Below are 16,590 nucleotides of genomic sequence, written 5' to 3'. Positions count from 1 at the left end.
GGCTTATTGAGTTACTGACCGTTCTATGAGTATGTAGAATTTGAATATTACTTTTATATCTTTGAATTCTCTTCAAATTACGCACAGATTCACCGACATAGCCGATGTCTTGCGCAAGATTACTGACTGCACGTTGATTTTATGTCTTATCCATTATTTCTTGGAATAAATTTATATGTCTATGCTGTACGTAAAAATTATGTTTTTTAATTTTGTGGCATTGCTCTGCTGATAAAGCGAATTTATATACATCTTCGCTATATTGTTCATGGGGAGCATTCTCGTTTAGGCGAGCTATATAGTTATTTTTTTCGGCTTCATGATCATTATTAGTGATTGGTCTCATTGAGCTATCATTAGTGTTGGTATTATTGACTCTGCCATTGTCATTTTTATTTGCAAGAATCTTATTATTCTCCTCATAATTAGAGGTTATCAAAGGTCCTTCCCTGTCATTGTTGTAAATAATCTCCTTCGGATTGAAAATGGTATAAATGGGTTTATGGTAACTGAAGTAGGTTTCATAAATTCCACAATAGATATTGCTCATATTCGAAAACACGACGTCAATTTGGGTATTTAATTCTGTCGTCACACCGTAAGGGCTCAATTTTGTTTCCAGCGTGTATTTATTCATATAATCAATTAAATGATTATAAGTTTCTTCTTTGTGGTTGTATACATTATAATTAAAATCACCTAGAATTAATACACTCCTGCCTTTGGGAATTTGTTCCATAAGTCTTCCGATAACTGATTCAAAGATCTGTTTTGGGGCTTTCGGTGATTTGTAGCCACTTATGATATAAATGTCTTCTACTTCTAGAAGGATCCCTTCCATGCTCGAATCCACCGTGTTTTCCTGGTGACAAGTAATATTCTGAACTTTCAAATGGTCTTGAATGTAAAGGATTAAACCTCGGCTTTTCGGACTATACGTTGACCTATAGCCTATGTTATAATTCGGAATATTCAAGTCATCATTATTTTTAGCCAACGTTTCACTGAAGATCAATATGTCATTCCTCAGAAACCACTCATCGTTCAATATATGGGGTAGTTTGGACTTCAATGTACCAATATTTTGATACGCAATTTTCATGGTGCATTCACCAAGTAAATTATTGTACGATAGCATTAATCGTTTATAGTTTCTCAAACGAGTCAGTTCGACTAGAGCGGGGCTCATGATCTTCATTGCATAACAAGATTCAGGTAGGGCTAGTTTCCCCAAGATGTACAAACCACTTAGCTTCAGCACTCGACTAAGCGCAACATATAGCATTTGTTGAGTTCGTCTTTCGCGTTTTCCGAAATCTAAGCATATTTTATCATAAGTTTGACCTTGGCTTTTATGAATGGTGATTGCTTCAGCAGATACCACAGGGAATTGTTTCCGAAGAATTTGATACTTTTCTGCTGTATGCGTATTCAGCTGAAGAGTGGTCTCTATAACGTAGCCTTGCTTTGATACCAACTCGAGGCGTTTGAAAATCTAGCCATATTATTTCTGGGAAGTGCCTATTTTCTTTGAATGTAATCAATTTCAAGATACCACATGCTCCGTTCACTAGTCCATCTTCAACATCAATATTATTTGTTATCATTTATTTTATATCGACTTTCAATTGAATTTTTGCCGATAAATCATTTGTGCCTTGATCTGTACGTAAACATTGGATGATTAATTTCTTCATCTGTTCCGCTGTATTTTTTGTGAATATATTTTCGGCATCGGCTATAAAAAGTTCATTTGCACATTCTGCAATTTATCGTGAATTTTAATGAGCTACGTTTGCTCTTGTGGCATACAATCTTATTGCTGTTGCCGGTACATCAGTATCATGCATTACTTCTTTCGTTCTGATGAATGAAATATCTTCGACAGTCATTTTCCCATGGGCTAAATTGTTCAGCGCATTTATGAACGGCAAGTCATCTTTTTGTCGCATGATTTCCGTCGATTCATGACATTGAAATGGTGCCCAAAATGGATTGATGACGAAAAAACCTGCCATTTCATTTTTCTTCGACATTTGGTACACCGGTTTATCTAGTACAGGAGGTAATTGATTCAGATCACCTACTGCCAATACCGAAACGCCTCCGAAAGGCTCATTGACGCCTTTCATTTGTCGCATGCGCGTGTCAATAAAGCCAAATACTGTGCTGGCTACCATTGAAATTTCATCGATTATGATAAGTTGTAATTTTGCCAATTTTTCACGTATGGTATTAGCTACATCACTTGATAATTCCCATATATTGCTGCCGAATTGTTGACATGGCAATGAAAACGCTGTATGTAAAGTAATACCATTGATGAGAAAAGCGACATTGCCTGACGGAGCGCACAAGAGTACTATCATTTGATCCATATTCCCGCCTGGCAATTTATAAAATCAGTTAGTTATCAATTGATATAGGGTCTTGATAACTGTGCTCTTTCCAACTCCTGCAGAGCCGCTAAGAAATATCTGAAACGGAGTTAGCGATGTTTTATATGATGTTTTATTGGCGGCTCATCCACGCTGGGCGAGGTGGTGGACGTGGTCGGAGGCCTGCAGAGAGGGCTCACGGCGGCCATTTCAGCAATGATCGCGAACGTTGGGCTGCCCGTGGCAACGGACGCGGTCGTGGACGTTCGGGCGTCCACGACGACGGACATCGTGACGGACGTGATCTCCAACGAAGAGCGGAGCCAGGAGGACCCAAGGCGTCCCATTCAAATTTTTTTTTATTGAATAGCATTTATTTATTAAATGGTGGAAATAAAATTTCCTTGAACTAAGAAGTATTTGTGTTGAATTATTTTTTTCCCTCATTAGTCCCACCCAATTTCCTCTCACCCGCGCAAAAATCGAGCTATTAACTTAAAATTTCGATGAGATTGTCCGTTTGTCACTACAGCTCGTGGTATTGAAAATGAGTTTATTTGAACAATTAGTTTCGGAGATGTTCAATTTTAAGTGTAAAACAATTACGTGGAATATCTCACAATTGACTCTATCGAATTCGTTTTTTTTCATATGAAAATTTTCGCCCTGATGTCCTCTATTATAATCAATTGAAACATATATACTGGCCCATACAGCGTTTTTGAGATATTTAGATTTTTCATTTTTCTGTTCAAATCGTTGTTCATCTCCTCACCCGCGCAAAAATCGAACTATTAGCTTGAAATTTTAACTAGATTTTACATTTATCGCTACAATCGATGGCATTGAAAATGAGCATAATTGACAGATTAGTCTCGGAGGTATTCAATGTTTAGTGTAAAATAATTGTGTGGAATATCTCAGAATTGACTGGCCATATTGTAAAACGCATTCGGAAGCTTGCCATCAATTTATTGATTGCAAAAAAATATACCCATACATTTCAAGAACTTTTCTACAATGGCATAACTGCTGTCGGCTGCTTGTATATATTACACTGAGAAAAAAAAATTCTAGGAAATAGAAATTATTGCATTGAAACAAAACTTTCTCGCATCGTATAGTCGTAAAACGAAATCGCATTGCAACCCAAAGACATCCATTTGGATTTGCGGTTTCCAGTTGTACAATTATAATATTCCTCGTTAAACTTTCAGTTTCATCCTGACCAATTCCTCGATAGATGGAACTCGAAAATTATGTGATAAAAAAAATTAATGTATTACTCCAATCCGTTATCGTTTTGAGAATAGCCGCTGTTTTCTCCAAATACTCAGATTTTTTTATGTTTCCGTCACCATTCACTTCAAATCAATTGAGTCTTTATAAAGCATTAAAATCCCTGCTTATGAAGTGAAAAAGACAGAAAATGGATACAAATGAGTAAGTGATTGGATCTGAGATATTATATCGGGATTGGTAAGCATGAAATATTGCAAAAGTTAATTCATATTTCTTCCACCAGATAGAATACGATAGAAGCGAAACTATTCCAATTTGATCAGTGACGATATTGACTTATTTTCAATGTGATTTTATTTCAATTGATTCGATCCCCCATCTGGATGACATGCCAACTCACCCATCGCGGTTGACTATCATTTCAGATGTAGTTGATAATATTTCATGGACAGAAAACATCATTTCAGTTTCTAGTATTAATTTGAGAGTTTAAATTTATTCACATTTAATCCAATAATCGATACGAGTGCGTGAAAACATTTTACTCGATGTACGAATTGGTTTCATACTGGAAGGAATTCCTAATATATTAATTGAACAGTTCTTTCGGTCAACGAACACTTTTCCAGTTTTGAGAGAATGTATTTTCATTTCTGGATTAACCCGGTATTTTATAGATGGAATGCATGAATATTTTACTTAGAAATTTTATCAATTAAACCTGGAAAAGATGTAGTTCTGTCCGATCCTATTTGTATTAAGCAGAAGATTCATCACGATCGATTCTATCTTGGATCTTATTAATACAAATGAATACTCAACACAATAAACTCGTTATTTAATAAAATTTTATTAATTGAATCCTTCTTTGAATAGAATGTTATTTTACATTTTAAACTTTATATTTTTATATTTATTATCACCCCTTCTCCTCATTCACTGAGGTTCACATAAACACTTTACCAATATCATAATGTTAAACTAACGAACAGTATTTTAACAATGTTAGCTTATAGGTAAGTTTCTCTCCGTCTGAGGGAATCATGAGACTTAATGTTCGATGCAAAAAAATGATTTTCCAGAATCTACTGGAATCAGGCTCGAAGAAATATAAAATACAAGAACTGAAATTTTTTGAGAGAGCATGACAATCAGATACATGAAATTACAGATGTACCACAAGGTAGAGAAAAAATTATGTGAGTGACGTGACTAGCCAAATCATTCTTCCTAATTGCGTGCCAATTATCACTTACAATTACTTGATAGGCTTGAATGTGTTCAAGCATTCTGACAGTGTTTAACACCCGAACTACCATATAAATTTCTTCTTCTGATTGAAAAATATATTTTATTTTCGAAAATGATGGAAGATTATCTTTCTCTCCAAGGCATACTGCCATGTCCTCTCTGTACAAAGTACCGTCATATTTAACCCAGGATAATACACTAATGTTATCCTTAATGCCTTCAGGAAGAGCGTGACTGAAAAACTGGAGGTCCTCAAACGATTTTAAATGGTAATTGAATTTTTTACCCAATGTTATGACATTCATCATTGGTTTATTCACATATAATACCACAAGTGGTTCAAAATTATCGAATATTTCCCGATAGATTCGTTGCAAACAAATGAAGGAGTCAAGTTTTTCAGGCTAAAAAATCACGAGTGCGAAGCACGAGTGATTTTTCATGAAAAACTTGACGACTTCATTTGTATGCAGGGAACCTAGAGGGAAATATTCTATAATTTTGAAGCTCGAGTGGTATTCAGGGGATTATTTTTCCTATCCAAATTTCGGCCAAGAGAATTGTGCCATGACATGAAAAGAGGTTTATTTGGTTAAGTGTCGTTTGTTTACCAAAATATTCAAAAAATTATCGCTGATATTCGAGGTAGGCTATACAAAATATCAACAAATGGTGCAATTCTATTGGCTGAAATTTGGGTGGGAAAAATAATCAGATAAAATCTATAAGCCAGGCGGAGTTGATGTTTTTGAGCGAGGGTATGTGCTATATTTACTCGAGTTGTGACAATGTTTGCCTCTTGTTTGAACTCTTTATGTTTAGCTTCGTAACGAATCGTGCTGACATAACGTAAGGGACCCAATTTTTTCATAGCTGAAGGATAATGAAGTAGGAAATGGTGTTTGGGTTTCAAGTTTCCATACAGCTGGCGATATATTTTGTGATGTTTTGTAATTAGATGTTTCAATGGTTGCAAAGATTTAAAGGTGAAAAAGGGCGCCATTACAGAACAATAAATTTGCCTCAACATTTGATACAATTTCCATGCTTTATTATTTTTAGGTACGTAGTCACCAACGAGTACACGCAAGTTTAATATTAGAAATCCCATTTCTGATGCTGACAGAGTAATGTAACCTTTTTTAATTTGTTTTATAGAGATAGAAGGAGGGATGTTGATTTCATTTGAGAGATCTACATTTATGTTTGAGAGCCTTTCATTTAAATCATTAAGAGTGAAATATTTCTTTATGACAATTAGATCTCGCAATATTGAACCTATTTCGTAACGAGCAATGCCTTCATTAATGTCGTGTGTGGGATCTAGTGTTGGAAAATCACAAATATTACCTATTACTGGATGGAAAATGCATTCTTCCTTAACACCGTGAGAACGACTAGCAACATCTTTCTGGTATTTTTGAGGGGTACGCAATGAGGCTTTCCTTTCAGTACATTGTGTCTCACTCTCTGTTTTGCTTGTTTCAGAAATTCTACACCACTAAAATGCGTTGAAACTAGTTTGAAAGCCCAGCAGGGCATTCAAACCCAAATTATCCCCTATAATCCTTGCTATTGCGAAATTAACCCTTTTGTTTTCACCATCAATATTCAGCACAATCCCCTCATCTGCCAAGTCCTGTAACTCTTGAATCAACTGAGTAAAAAGAACTTTATTCCCAAATTTTGCAGAATCCTTATCAAGATTTAGTTGTGCCAAGAATGAATTTTCTAAATGGCTTGAGAATTCTGGGGGAAGGCAACTGATGGAGTAATACACTCCGTTGAGCTTTTTCAAACCGCGGTGACTACCTAAGGGATTATTCGTCTCATACGCGTCTGAGAAGAGATTTAGTGGGATTACTTTGTAACGAGATTTTCTCGTTACGGGTTGAAATCCCCTTAAAGAGATATCTCAATGAATAATCATATGAGAAGAGACATCTAACAGTGGTTGAATAAACCCGAGATGAAAGAATAGAGAACCACGAACCAATGAAAGACATAGAGGCGTACGGTTGGGTGAAACCGTGCACTCGATAGTCTGGAGGACGTTAATAGACTGTCGCCGTAGTAGAGCTCGCCCAGCTGTGTTTAGGGGAAAATGGCCCGACGTACTGGGATTCCAGATGGGCGACTCTATAGGCTATGTCGGGGTAGCCTAGGGTAAAATGTAGTACCAGTGTTTAAAGTCTGGTCCCTCCGTGATCCCGTCGAGTTGATTGGTGGGATAGGGTAACGGAATGACCTATCGCCGCTGAGATATTCAGACTAGGAGGCAACCGCCCTAGGAGATCTCGAGTCAGTCGAGAACGGACGCTCGAAGTGAGAGGTTCGGAAAGGCTTCTCCCGAGTATGATGTGGCACAATGGCTTGTAAAGGCCTCGGAAAGGGGGCGAGAGTCCCACGTCGTCAGGTGAAGAACCGCTGATGGCGAGCGAAGGGGAATGCCCTGCATTCCCCCCATAAGAAATAAGAGTTTCTCGGAACTCTAAGTGACGACTTTGTTGTTTCCGGGGTTATCCGGCTCGGCGAAACAAATGTCGAGCATGTGGACCCGTGGGTCTGGAGTAGAAGTAATCCTCCTGTCGACCCGGCCATATGCCGATGTTCGAGTACCCGGAGACGGTGACTCGCGATGACTGAAGCGGTAACTGGTGGTTGAAAGTGTGGGTGATCAGGAGTAGGTAACAGTGTTCTGCTCTGGTTTAGATCAGCCTTTCGACGTCCCAGGCTCTGAGGAGTCCCGGCTGATTCGCAGTGAATTCTTGGATCCTCCAGCACTGAAAAGTCCTGGGGAAGAAGGCTGGAGGAGCTGAGAGGCTTCTCCAGGAAAAGAGGAATTTTCATTCCTAACGCACTGCCGCTGTCAAGTGTGTGACGCCGCCTGAAATACCGGCGGTTGTTAAGTAAAGAGAATACTCCAGGTGGACCTCGCCCACTCTACCGTATCACGCTGACGTTAGCTGGGCAATTCATTGTCCGGCCACAAAAGTCCTCTGGGTAGACGATATTTCCCCAGAGGCCGGTTTTCGTTGAACCTCCCGTGAAGGTTTGGCTGGCGCCCAATAAAAGAGCGATAGAGACGGCTCTAGAACGTTTGGAATTCTCGCTGGGCGAAAGCCCCAGCAAAATCTCCTTACAACTTTTTTATCTCGAAATCGCCCTTGAATCTGTTTCCACACATCCCCTTGTATCATCGATGAAATTTCATTGTCAGGGTAATCAGTAGCATCGATTGATTTCATGACGGATTGATAAACACGGGGCAGCTCTAGAAATTTCTTTAAAACTGTTTTCATCGAAATAAATTCAAAAGTACTTTTCAATATTTTAGGCTGTAATTTTTTTTTACCTTGATTAAGTGATGACTCTATGTGCATTGTCTCGGGGGAAACAAGAGAACCGTTTTTTTTTAAATATTCAAATGATCGATACTCTGTGCTGAACTCGAATAAAGAATTTTCAAGGATATTAAGGATCATATTAAGTTTTGAAGAGTCTGGACAATTGGAGAACTGATGACTTTCTCGAATTGTTTTAATTGTTGTTGCTTGATATTCATCGATAATGTTCAAAATTTTATGAGCCGTCGCTCTGTTTAATGAATTATCGGCATATAACTTGCATGCTAAATCTGCAGCTGCACGTGATTGTCTTGCTTCGACTCTATCTAAAAAATTGTCAACTAAACTGAAATCATTCGATGACTCTTCTGAATTTTTTTCGAAATTACCGAATGAACTGGGTGGGAGTAAACCATCGTTTGCATCACTCGAGTCGTTCTTTTCAGATTCAAGAATGGACAATTGAAATAATTCTGCTGTATTTTTGTAATCCGTAGGAATTGTACTGGACTTCGAGGCAAATCTCGTTTTATTAAATTCATCAATTGCGTGTATTTTTTGTAAATGCGATTTATAACTATAGATCGTGCTGAATGATGAAGCACAAGACGAATATGGACAATAAAATCTTCCGTGAGTAGTATTATGGATGCATTTCACATGTAGAATGAGTAGATCGGGTTTGCTGAGTTCTTCAGAACAGAGAGGACATGGAAAGATGGGAGCATTCATTTTAAATCTTTTCGAGGGAGAACAGATTTAATTATCGGTGACTTGGCTCACTTATGAAATATCGAGTCTTTTTATAAGATAGAGATGTGCGTGGTTATTACCACGCAAGTAATATTCTTAATCTAATAAACCTTTAATAATTTCATATCATCTGAATATTATATTCATTGGCCTCTTATAGCACCCATGGAGTTGAAGAGACTAAATCTTCAAATCCAATATCGCAGTAAAAAAAATCTAAGGAAGATCAAACTCCGGTGATGACGCAGCTCACAGTCAAACAGAAAAAATGCGCGTTTTTCATGTGTATAAGGTGGATTATATGATGATGTTGCAAACGAAAGGCTTACAGTACTTAACGTGATTATTAACAGGCCTATGCATCAGCATCCGGTGACCTTTCTGCTACAACACTTGCAGCGTGATGTATATCCAGATTCGTGCAAATCTCAGCCACAATTGAATCTGGTTCAATTGAGATGTCATAAACGGCTTTCTTGATTAAGCTCCAAATAGTCTGGCTTTCTGCAGGGAAGTCTATCTTGGAGAGGGTGAAAGCTTTGAAGACAATATCTAGAGCTTGCAGCACAGTTGGCACTTCGTATTTTACTCCTCCAAGACAGGCATAGACATGAGTTACAGATGCGATGGTACTACCAATCACGAGAATGAACGGCTTAACAAGCGTTCTGCGAGTTTTTGCAATGATGCCTCTGGCTTCAACTGCCTCATCAATAGTCTGTACGCTCTGAAACACAAAACCATCTCTTTTTCTAAATATTGTCCCAGAAAATCCGAGCATGCTCTTGAATTATCGCATTCTTAGAATTATGAATGAAGCATTTCATGAGATTTTTTCGATTAAACATTGATTAGAATGTTGGAAACTACCTGCGTTGAAACTAAAATGCTGTCCTGGCAATCGGGGATTGAAGGCTTCCAATTTTTATTAATTTTCTTTTTTGGATGGACGTTTTGAGCAAGTAGATGAATTTGGAGTGCTGTTCGACTGTTCTCATTGGTGTTAGGGTGATCCAATAGCTCGATCCAATTTTTTACCATCTGGTCACGAGTTTTAATGGGACGAACTGCCTGGATTCCACTGATGAATAATTCCCATTTCTCACGAGTCAACTGAAGCTCTGGAGCAGGAAAATCTCTCAGGATTAGTTCGTGTCCTCTGTTAAGCTTCAGAATCGGCCATTCGTTGATGAAATTATTAATGTCATTCTTTGCGTTCAGTGCATGTGCTGCGCGTTCTTCATACAGTGCATCCCAAATTGTGACAACTGAATCCCAGGGTTCAGAATTTTCCTGCATCCACTGTTTCTGTTCTGAGACCTCATGGGTACTAACTATTAAAAAATAGAGAAAAATGCATCTATAGAAATTTACTGAATTTTAGCTTGGTTAATTGAAAACAGTTTCACCCAAATGATCGTTGGTTATTCAATCATCTCGATAAATAGTCATCAATCTAAATTACCTGCAGATGCTTCCGGTTTTCGGCCTGTGTGGCCCTTTTCTAGCTTCGTCAATTTTGCTTGCAAATTGCGATATGCATTGGGGATTTTTCCCATGGGCCCTTTAGATTTTATTCCCAGCTTGCTGTTCCCAGAAACTGGAGGAATGTAATAAATCTCCAGAACCTCAGTAGTAAATATCTCGATGACCTTTCGTGCTAAAAGTTCCAAGCATTCTTTGTCTAACCTGGAAAAATCATGAACAATAAAATCCAAAGATTGATTTTCAATGTTTCTCTCAAGCACATGCTTTTGTATATGAATCAGAATTACTTTAGTAACTCCTTTACACTAGCTTTTACTACGATTTCAGCAATCTTGGTGCGTGCAGACTCAGCATGAAAGAACTCTTTTGTAGTCTTGTATCGAGAGAGTATCCTTTCTCCGTGAACATCAGCTTTCAAAACCCTCTCCACAGAAAAAAATTCAAAAAATAAAGCCTTCTCTACGAATCCCTTTTGTTTCGTCAACCGATACTGGTGTCCATTTTCCTTGACCTCTGCGATATTTCCAGAAGTATTCTCCTTATCTGAAGAATTTTGTGCTGATGCCTCGAGCTTCGCAGCACCCTACAATTAATAATGGATATATTCATACACGGCGGAAAAGGGTCTTCTGAACGATTTAAACGTAATTAAAAACATTACTGTTGAGATTTCAGATGATTCAGATGTATTGGCCATATTATGTGAATTAATTTCTTTTAATTTTTCTGAACTTAAATTTTTCAATAATTTGTGATTAATACCTTCACCTGGAAGATGATTGAGAAACATAAAGATCGGTTAGTCGGTGAGAGGAATATGAATATTAGTACTGTTTGCATATAGGTTTCGTAAGTGGAAATGGACTTGTCACATTCTGAGAAATAATTACATTAAATGACTAATTCGGATTTCTCCTAACAGAATTTTTTGGCCGTTTGACTAATATTTCGTCATCTTTTTCCACTCCAGTAGAAACGTTTCAATTTCAAATTTCAATTTCAAATTTCAATTTCAAATTTCAATTTCAAATTTCAATTTCAAATTTCAATTTCAAATTTCAATTTCAAATTTCAATTTCAAATTTCAATTTCAAATTTCAATTTCAAATTTCAATTTCAAATTTCAATTTCAAATTTCAATTTCAAATTTCAATTTCAAATTTCAATTTCAAATTTCAATTTCAAATTTCAATTTCAAATTTCAATTTCAAATTTCAATTTCAAATTTCAATTCCAAATTTCAATTTCAAATTTCAATTTCAAATTTCAATTTCAAATTTCAATTTCAAATTTCAATTTCAAATTTCAATTTCAAATTTCAATTTCAAATTTCAATTTCAAATTTCAATTTCAAATTTCAATTTCAAATTTCAATTTCAAATTTCAATTTCAAATTTCAATTTCAAATTTCAATTTCAAATTTCAATTTCAAATTTCAATTTCAAATTTCAATTTCAAATTTCAATTTCAAATTTCAATTTCAAATTTCAATTTCAAATTTCAATTTCAAATTTCAATTTCAAATTTCAATTTCAAATTTCAATTTCAAATTTCAATTTCAAATTTCAATTTCAAATTTCAATTTCAAATTTCAATTTCAAATTTCAATTTCAAATTTCAATTTCAAATTTCAATTTCAAATTTCAATTTCAAATTTCAATTTCAAATTTCAATTTCAAATTTCAATTTCAAATTTCAATTTCAAATTTCAATTTCAAATTTCAATTTCAAATTTCAATTTCAAATTTCAATTTCAAATTTCAATTTCAAATTTCAATTTCAAATTTCAATTTCAAATTTCAATTTCAAATTTCAATTTCAAATTTCAATTTCAAATTTCAATTTCAAATTTCAATTTCAAATTTCAATTTCAAATTTCAATTTCAAATTTCAATTTCAAATTTCAATTTCAAATTTCAATTTCAAATTTCAATTTCAAATTTCAATTTCAAATTTCAATTTCAAATTTCAATTTCAAATTTCAATTTCAAATTTCAATTTCAAATTTCAATTTCAAATTTCAATTTCAAATTTCAATTTCAAATTTCAATTTCAAATTTCAATTTCAAATTTCAATTTCAAATTTCAATTTCAAATTTCAATTTCAAATTTCAATTTCAAATTTCAATTTCAAATTTCAATTTCAAATTTCAATTTCAAATTTCAATTTCAAATTTCAATTTCAAATTTCAATTTCAAATTTCAATTTCAAATTTCAATTTCAAATTTCAATTTCAAATTTCAATTTCAAATTTCAATTTCAAATTTCAATTTCAAATTTCAATTTCAAATTTCAATTTCAAATTTCAATTTCAAATTTCAATTTCAAATTTCAAATTTCAATTTCAAATTTCAATTTCAAATTTCAATTTCAAATTTCAATTTCAAATTTCAATTTCAAATTTCAATTTCAAATTTCAATTTCAAATTTCAATTTCAAATTTCAATTTCAAATTTCAATTTCAAATTTCAATTTCAAATTTCAATTTCAAATTTCAATTTCAAATTTCAATTTCAAATTTCAATTTCAAATTTCAATTTCAAATTTCAATTTCAAATTTCAATTTCAAATTTCAATTTCAAATTTCAATTTCAAATTTCAAGTTCAAATTACAAGTTCAAATTTCAATTTCAAATTTCAATTTCAAATTTCAATTTCAAATTTCAATTTCAAATTTCAATTTCAAATTTCAATTTCAAATTTCAATTTCAAATTTCAATTTCAAATTTCAATTTCAAATTTCAATTTCAAATTTCAATTTCAAATTTCAATTTCAAATTTCAATTTCAAATTTCAATTTCAAATTTCAATTTCAAATTTCAATTTCAAATTTCAATTTCAAATTTCAATTTCAAATTTCAATTTCAAATTTCAATTTCAAATTTCAATTTCAAATTTCAATTTCAAATTTCAATTTCAAATTTCAATTTCAAATTTCAATTTCAAATTTCAATTTCAAATTTCAATTTCAAATTTCAATTTCAAATTTCAATTTCAAATTTCAATTTCAAATTTCAATTTCAAATTTCAATTTCAAATTTCAATTTCAAATTTCAATTTCAAATTTCAATTTCAAATTTCAATTTCAAATTTCAATTTCAAATTTCAATTTCAAATTTCAATTTCAAATTTCAATTTCAAATTTCAATTTCAAATTTCAATTTCAAATTTCAATTTCAAATTTCAATTTCAAATTTCAATTTCAAATTTCAATTTCAAATTTCAATTTCAAATTTCAATTCCAAAAGGCGGTTTCAGGAGAGTCTAAGAAGATGACAAAATTGTAGTCAAACTATGTCATCTACTGATATAGTTTGATGCATGTCATCTACTCCTCTTTTCTAAGTGTGGTTCTCCGGAAATTTCGCCCCCCGTCCCTCTCACTACCAACGGACAACTACCCTTTCTCCCTTGTGGAATATCAGCGAACAAAATAATGGATAATTTTATATATTGATGAATTTTCGATGAATTTTTGCCACTCACGTCTGAAAAAATCAACACAATCCTCAGGTTCGTAAGACTTCAGGTGATTTTTCGTGGTATGAGTCATGAGACCGCTAAAAAATTATATATACTTCTGGGAATAGATAACAAATCACATTTTCGTACAAAGTTTCGATGTCAGTCAATTCAAAATCAAAAAGGTTCATTCCAACAGTATAATCATTTAGTTCAATAACATTCTGTTTGCGACTGTTGAAAAATAAACTTCTCCGAGCCCAGTATTTTTTTTTCCTCTGCACAGGGTGTATCTCGCATTGGAGAGTGTCTGTAAACACCCCCCCCCCCTTCCGAACCATCGTACGGGCCAGCGTTGAGTCCGCGCAGGAATGCGATCAGAAAAAGTGAATATCGAGGTTTCATTTTCTTCCATACTAAAATAATATTCTCTTGGAACAAACCGTTTTGATTTCGAATTAATTGCATTCGGTCAATCTTGGTTTTCATAGTGTGGATGCAATCCATTCAAAACCAACATGTTTTTTCCCGAGAGAGTATAGCCTTGCGTCAGTAAGATTTTTTTCACGACTATTCACAACGGAAATTTCTCATTTCTTGTAATTCTTTTTGTTAGTGATAAACATTGTTTTTTTTTTCATGAAGAATTAGAATTAATTGATTGATTATCTGGAATTAATTGATTAGAAATTATTCCAGAACAATCGAACTCACCACGTAAAAAGACTCGAACTATCACTTAATCCTTGAAATCGGAATAATTTGGGTAACGTAGCGAATTATTCGAAACTAAAAAACCTGGCAAGCTATATTTGCTTTATAATTACACCTATTTTTCGTTTGTAATGTCTAGACTTTATCAACTTAATTATGAAAGATTGAGAAGGAAAACGTTCACGCAAACTGAATTCACATTCGATACTGACTAACGTGTTCACCCTGGCATCGTGGCCACATAGTGTGGAAGCTGTCGAATTTCAGGGCGCTCAAATCGCCTCACCCCCCCGCCCCCCTTACCGTAGTGACCAGCATCGAATCTATCCACAGTGCGACAAATCGTTTCAAAAAAGAGATATTTTCGAAACGAACTTGAATATTCACAACGGAAATTTCTCATTTCTTGTAATTCTTTTTGTTAGTGATAAACATTGTCTTTTTCATGAAGAATTAGAATTAATTGATTGATTATCTGGAATTAATTGATGAGAAATTATTCGAGAACAATCGAACTCACCACGTAAAAACACTCGAACTATCACTTAATCCTTGAAATCGGAATAATTTCGGTAACGTAGCGAATTATTCGAAACTAAAAAACCCGGGAAGCTATATTTGCTTTATAATTACACCTATTTTTCGATTGTAATCTCTAGACTTTATCAACTTAATTATGAAAGATTGAGAAGGAAAACGTTCACGCAAACTGAATTCACATTCGATACTGACTAACGTGTTCACCCTGGCATCGTGGCCACATAGTGTGGAAGCTGTCGAATTTCAGGGCGCTCAAATCGCCTCACCCCCCGCCCCCCTTTCCGTAGTGACCAGCATCGAATCTATCCACAGTGCGACAAATCGTTTCAAAAAAGAGATATTTTTGAAATGAACTTGAATATTCTCTACAGGAATCGTTCTCTTTTTTACTAGCCCATGAGTTATCCGATAGGAGGAATTCGTTCATTTCTAAAGAATTCTATTTCAACGTAAGAATAGTACGATCTCTTGAAATTAAAGTGCAATCTTTAATTTAGAAAAACATCAGGAGAAAAAGACAATGAATTTATTAGAAACGAGTAAACTAAAAACGCAAACAGGACATAATGATCATTGTTATACTTACGCTTTGCATTGCATCGACTCACTGTTGATATCATTTCCGCACAACACTAGAAGTGAATGCATTCAAATCGGAATGGATTCAGTTAATTTGATGAAAAATTGAAAATAAATAATTCTAGACATTTATTACTGCAAACTTGTTGTTGCATATTTTTCGTTTCAATGAGCAATTACTCTCAAATCTAGTGCATATCACTCACTTTTGAATTTCATATAACGCAATATTGAGTAATTCAAAATGTGTAATGAATACGCAAAAATGGTAAGTCAACCAACGCAGTCAGTTTCAATGAAGCCGACGAAGTATCAATGCAAACATTGAATGTAGTATTTCATTCCATTCTCAAATTGAATAAAGAACCCAATAATAGACGGAATTAAAATCTTATTAGTACCAAAGCGCCGCATTCTCTTCAGACAGACAATTTCGGTCTTAAAATGAGTCACGTGGTCATGAGGTCTTACGAAATTCGTTTCCGATGAAGCAGACAACACATGCATGCGATATAATACCGATTAGCTTTATGATAGACATACGCTTTTGGATACATTATCACAAGAATATTGCAGCAAGGAGTTTTACATTTAACTCAAATCGAGTTCTTGAAGATCTCAGTAAATTAATTCTGAATTTCAATTGAGAAAATAACCGTCTTCGATTCAAATCTGATGAGTTTGGGACGAAAGGAACTTGTTTAGTATCCAGAAATTTTGGATGCAAAAAAACATAATTCTATACATATGGGTAATTTTTTTCTCAATGTATTAAGGCCCGGATGGAGGGAATTTTTTTACAATTGGCGACTTTACGCCCTCCCACTTCGCGGTC

The 16,590-nt window shown here is 34.4% G+C and overlaps 2 protein-coding genes across 4 annotated transcripts; both read right to left on the bottom strand.

Moving 5' to 3' along the window:
* Positions 1-1,647: 1,647 nt before the first annotated feature.
* LOC135171363 (ATP-dependent DNA helicase pif1-like) lies at positions 1,648-2,369 on the bottom strand. The gene is made up of 2 exons (XM_064137847.1): positions 1,813-2,369; positions 1,648-1,738 (listed from the first exon to the last, which is right to left on the bottom strand). The coding sequence occupies exons 1-2, from the start codon at positions 2,367-2,369 to the stop codon at positions 1,648-1,650; spliced, it is 648 nt and encodes a 215-aa protein (XP_063993917.1).
* A 6,953-nt stretch (positions 2,370-9,322) lies between these two features.
* Positions 9,323-15,369, bottom strand: LOC135171188 (uncharacterized). Of its 3 annotated transcripts, XM_064137570.1 has the most exons (6): positions 14,637-14,866; positions 13,947-14,020; positions 10,747-11,042; positions 10,437-10,660; positions 9,842-10,305; positions 9,323-9,698 (listed from the first exon to the last, which is right to left on the bottom strand). In XM_064137570.1, the coding sequence occupies exons 4-6, from the start codon at positions 10,528-10,530 to the stop codon at positions 9,327-9,329; spliced, it is 930 nt and encodes a 309-aa protein (XP_063993640.1). In that variant the 5' UTR covers positions 10,531-10,660; positions 10,747-11,042; positions 13,947-14,020; positions 14,637-14,866; the 3' UTR covers positions 9,323-9,326. The 3 variants fall into 3 exon arrangements, with proteins under 3 accessions (XP_063993640.1, XP_063993641.1, XP_063993638.1); XM_064137571.1 differs by lacking the exons at positions 13,947-14,020; positions 14,637-14,866 and adding an exon at positions 15,157-15,369; XM_064137568.1 differs by lacking the exon at positions 13,947-14,020.
* Between the last annotated feature and the right edge of the window lie 1,221 nt (positions 15,370-16,590).

The sequence above is a fragment of the Diachasmimorpha longicaudata genome, chromosome 19 (genome assembly GCF_034640455.1).
Source record: "Diachasmimorpha longicaudata isolate KC_UGA_2023 chromosome 19, iyDiaLong2, whole genome shotgun sequence".
In the NCBI taxonomy this organism is placed as follows: Eukaryota; Metazoa; Arthropoda; class Insecta; order Hymenoptera; family Braconidae; genus Diachasmimorpha; species Diachasmimorpha longicaudata.
This window is presented reverse-complemented; position numbering and strand designations above follow the sequence as displayed.

Coding starts and splice junctions, on each gene's coding strand:
- LOC135171363 (XM_064137847.1), bottom strand. CDS start 2,369: ATGATAGTACTCTTGTGCGCTCCGTCAGGCAATGTCGCTTTTCTCATC. Junction 1,739..1,812: donor CCGGCAACAGCAATAAGATT/GTATGCCACAAG, acceptor AACTTTTTATAG/CCGATGCCGAAAATATATTC.
- LOC135171188 (XM_064137571.1), bottom strand. CDS start 10,530: ATGGGAAAAATCCCCAATGCATATCGCAATTTGCAAGCAAAATTGACG. Junction 10,306..10,436: donor AAAACCGGAAGCATCTGCAG/GTAATTTAGATT, acceptor ATTTTTTAATAG/TTAGTACCCATGAGGTCTCA. Junction 9,699..9,841: donor GCATTTTAGTTTCAACGCAG/GTAGTTTCCAAC, acceptor TTTGTGTTTCAG/AGCGTACAGACTATTGATGA.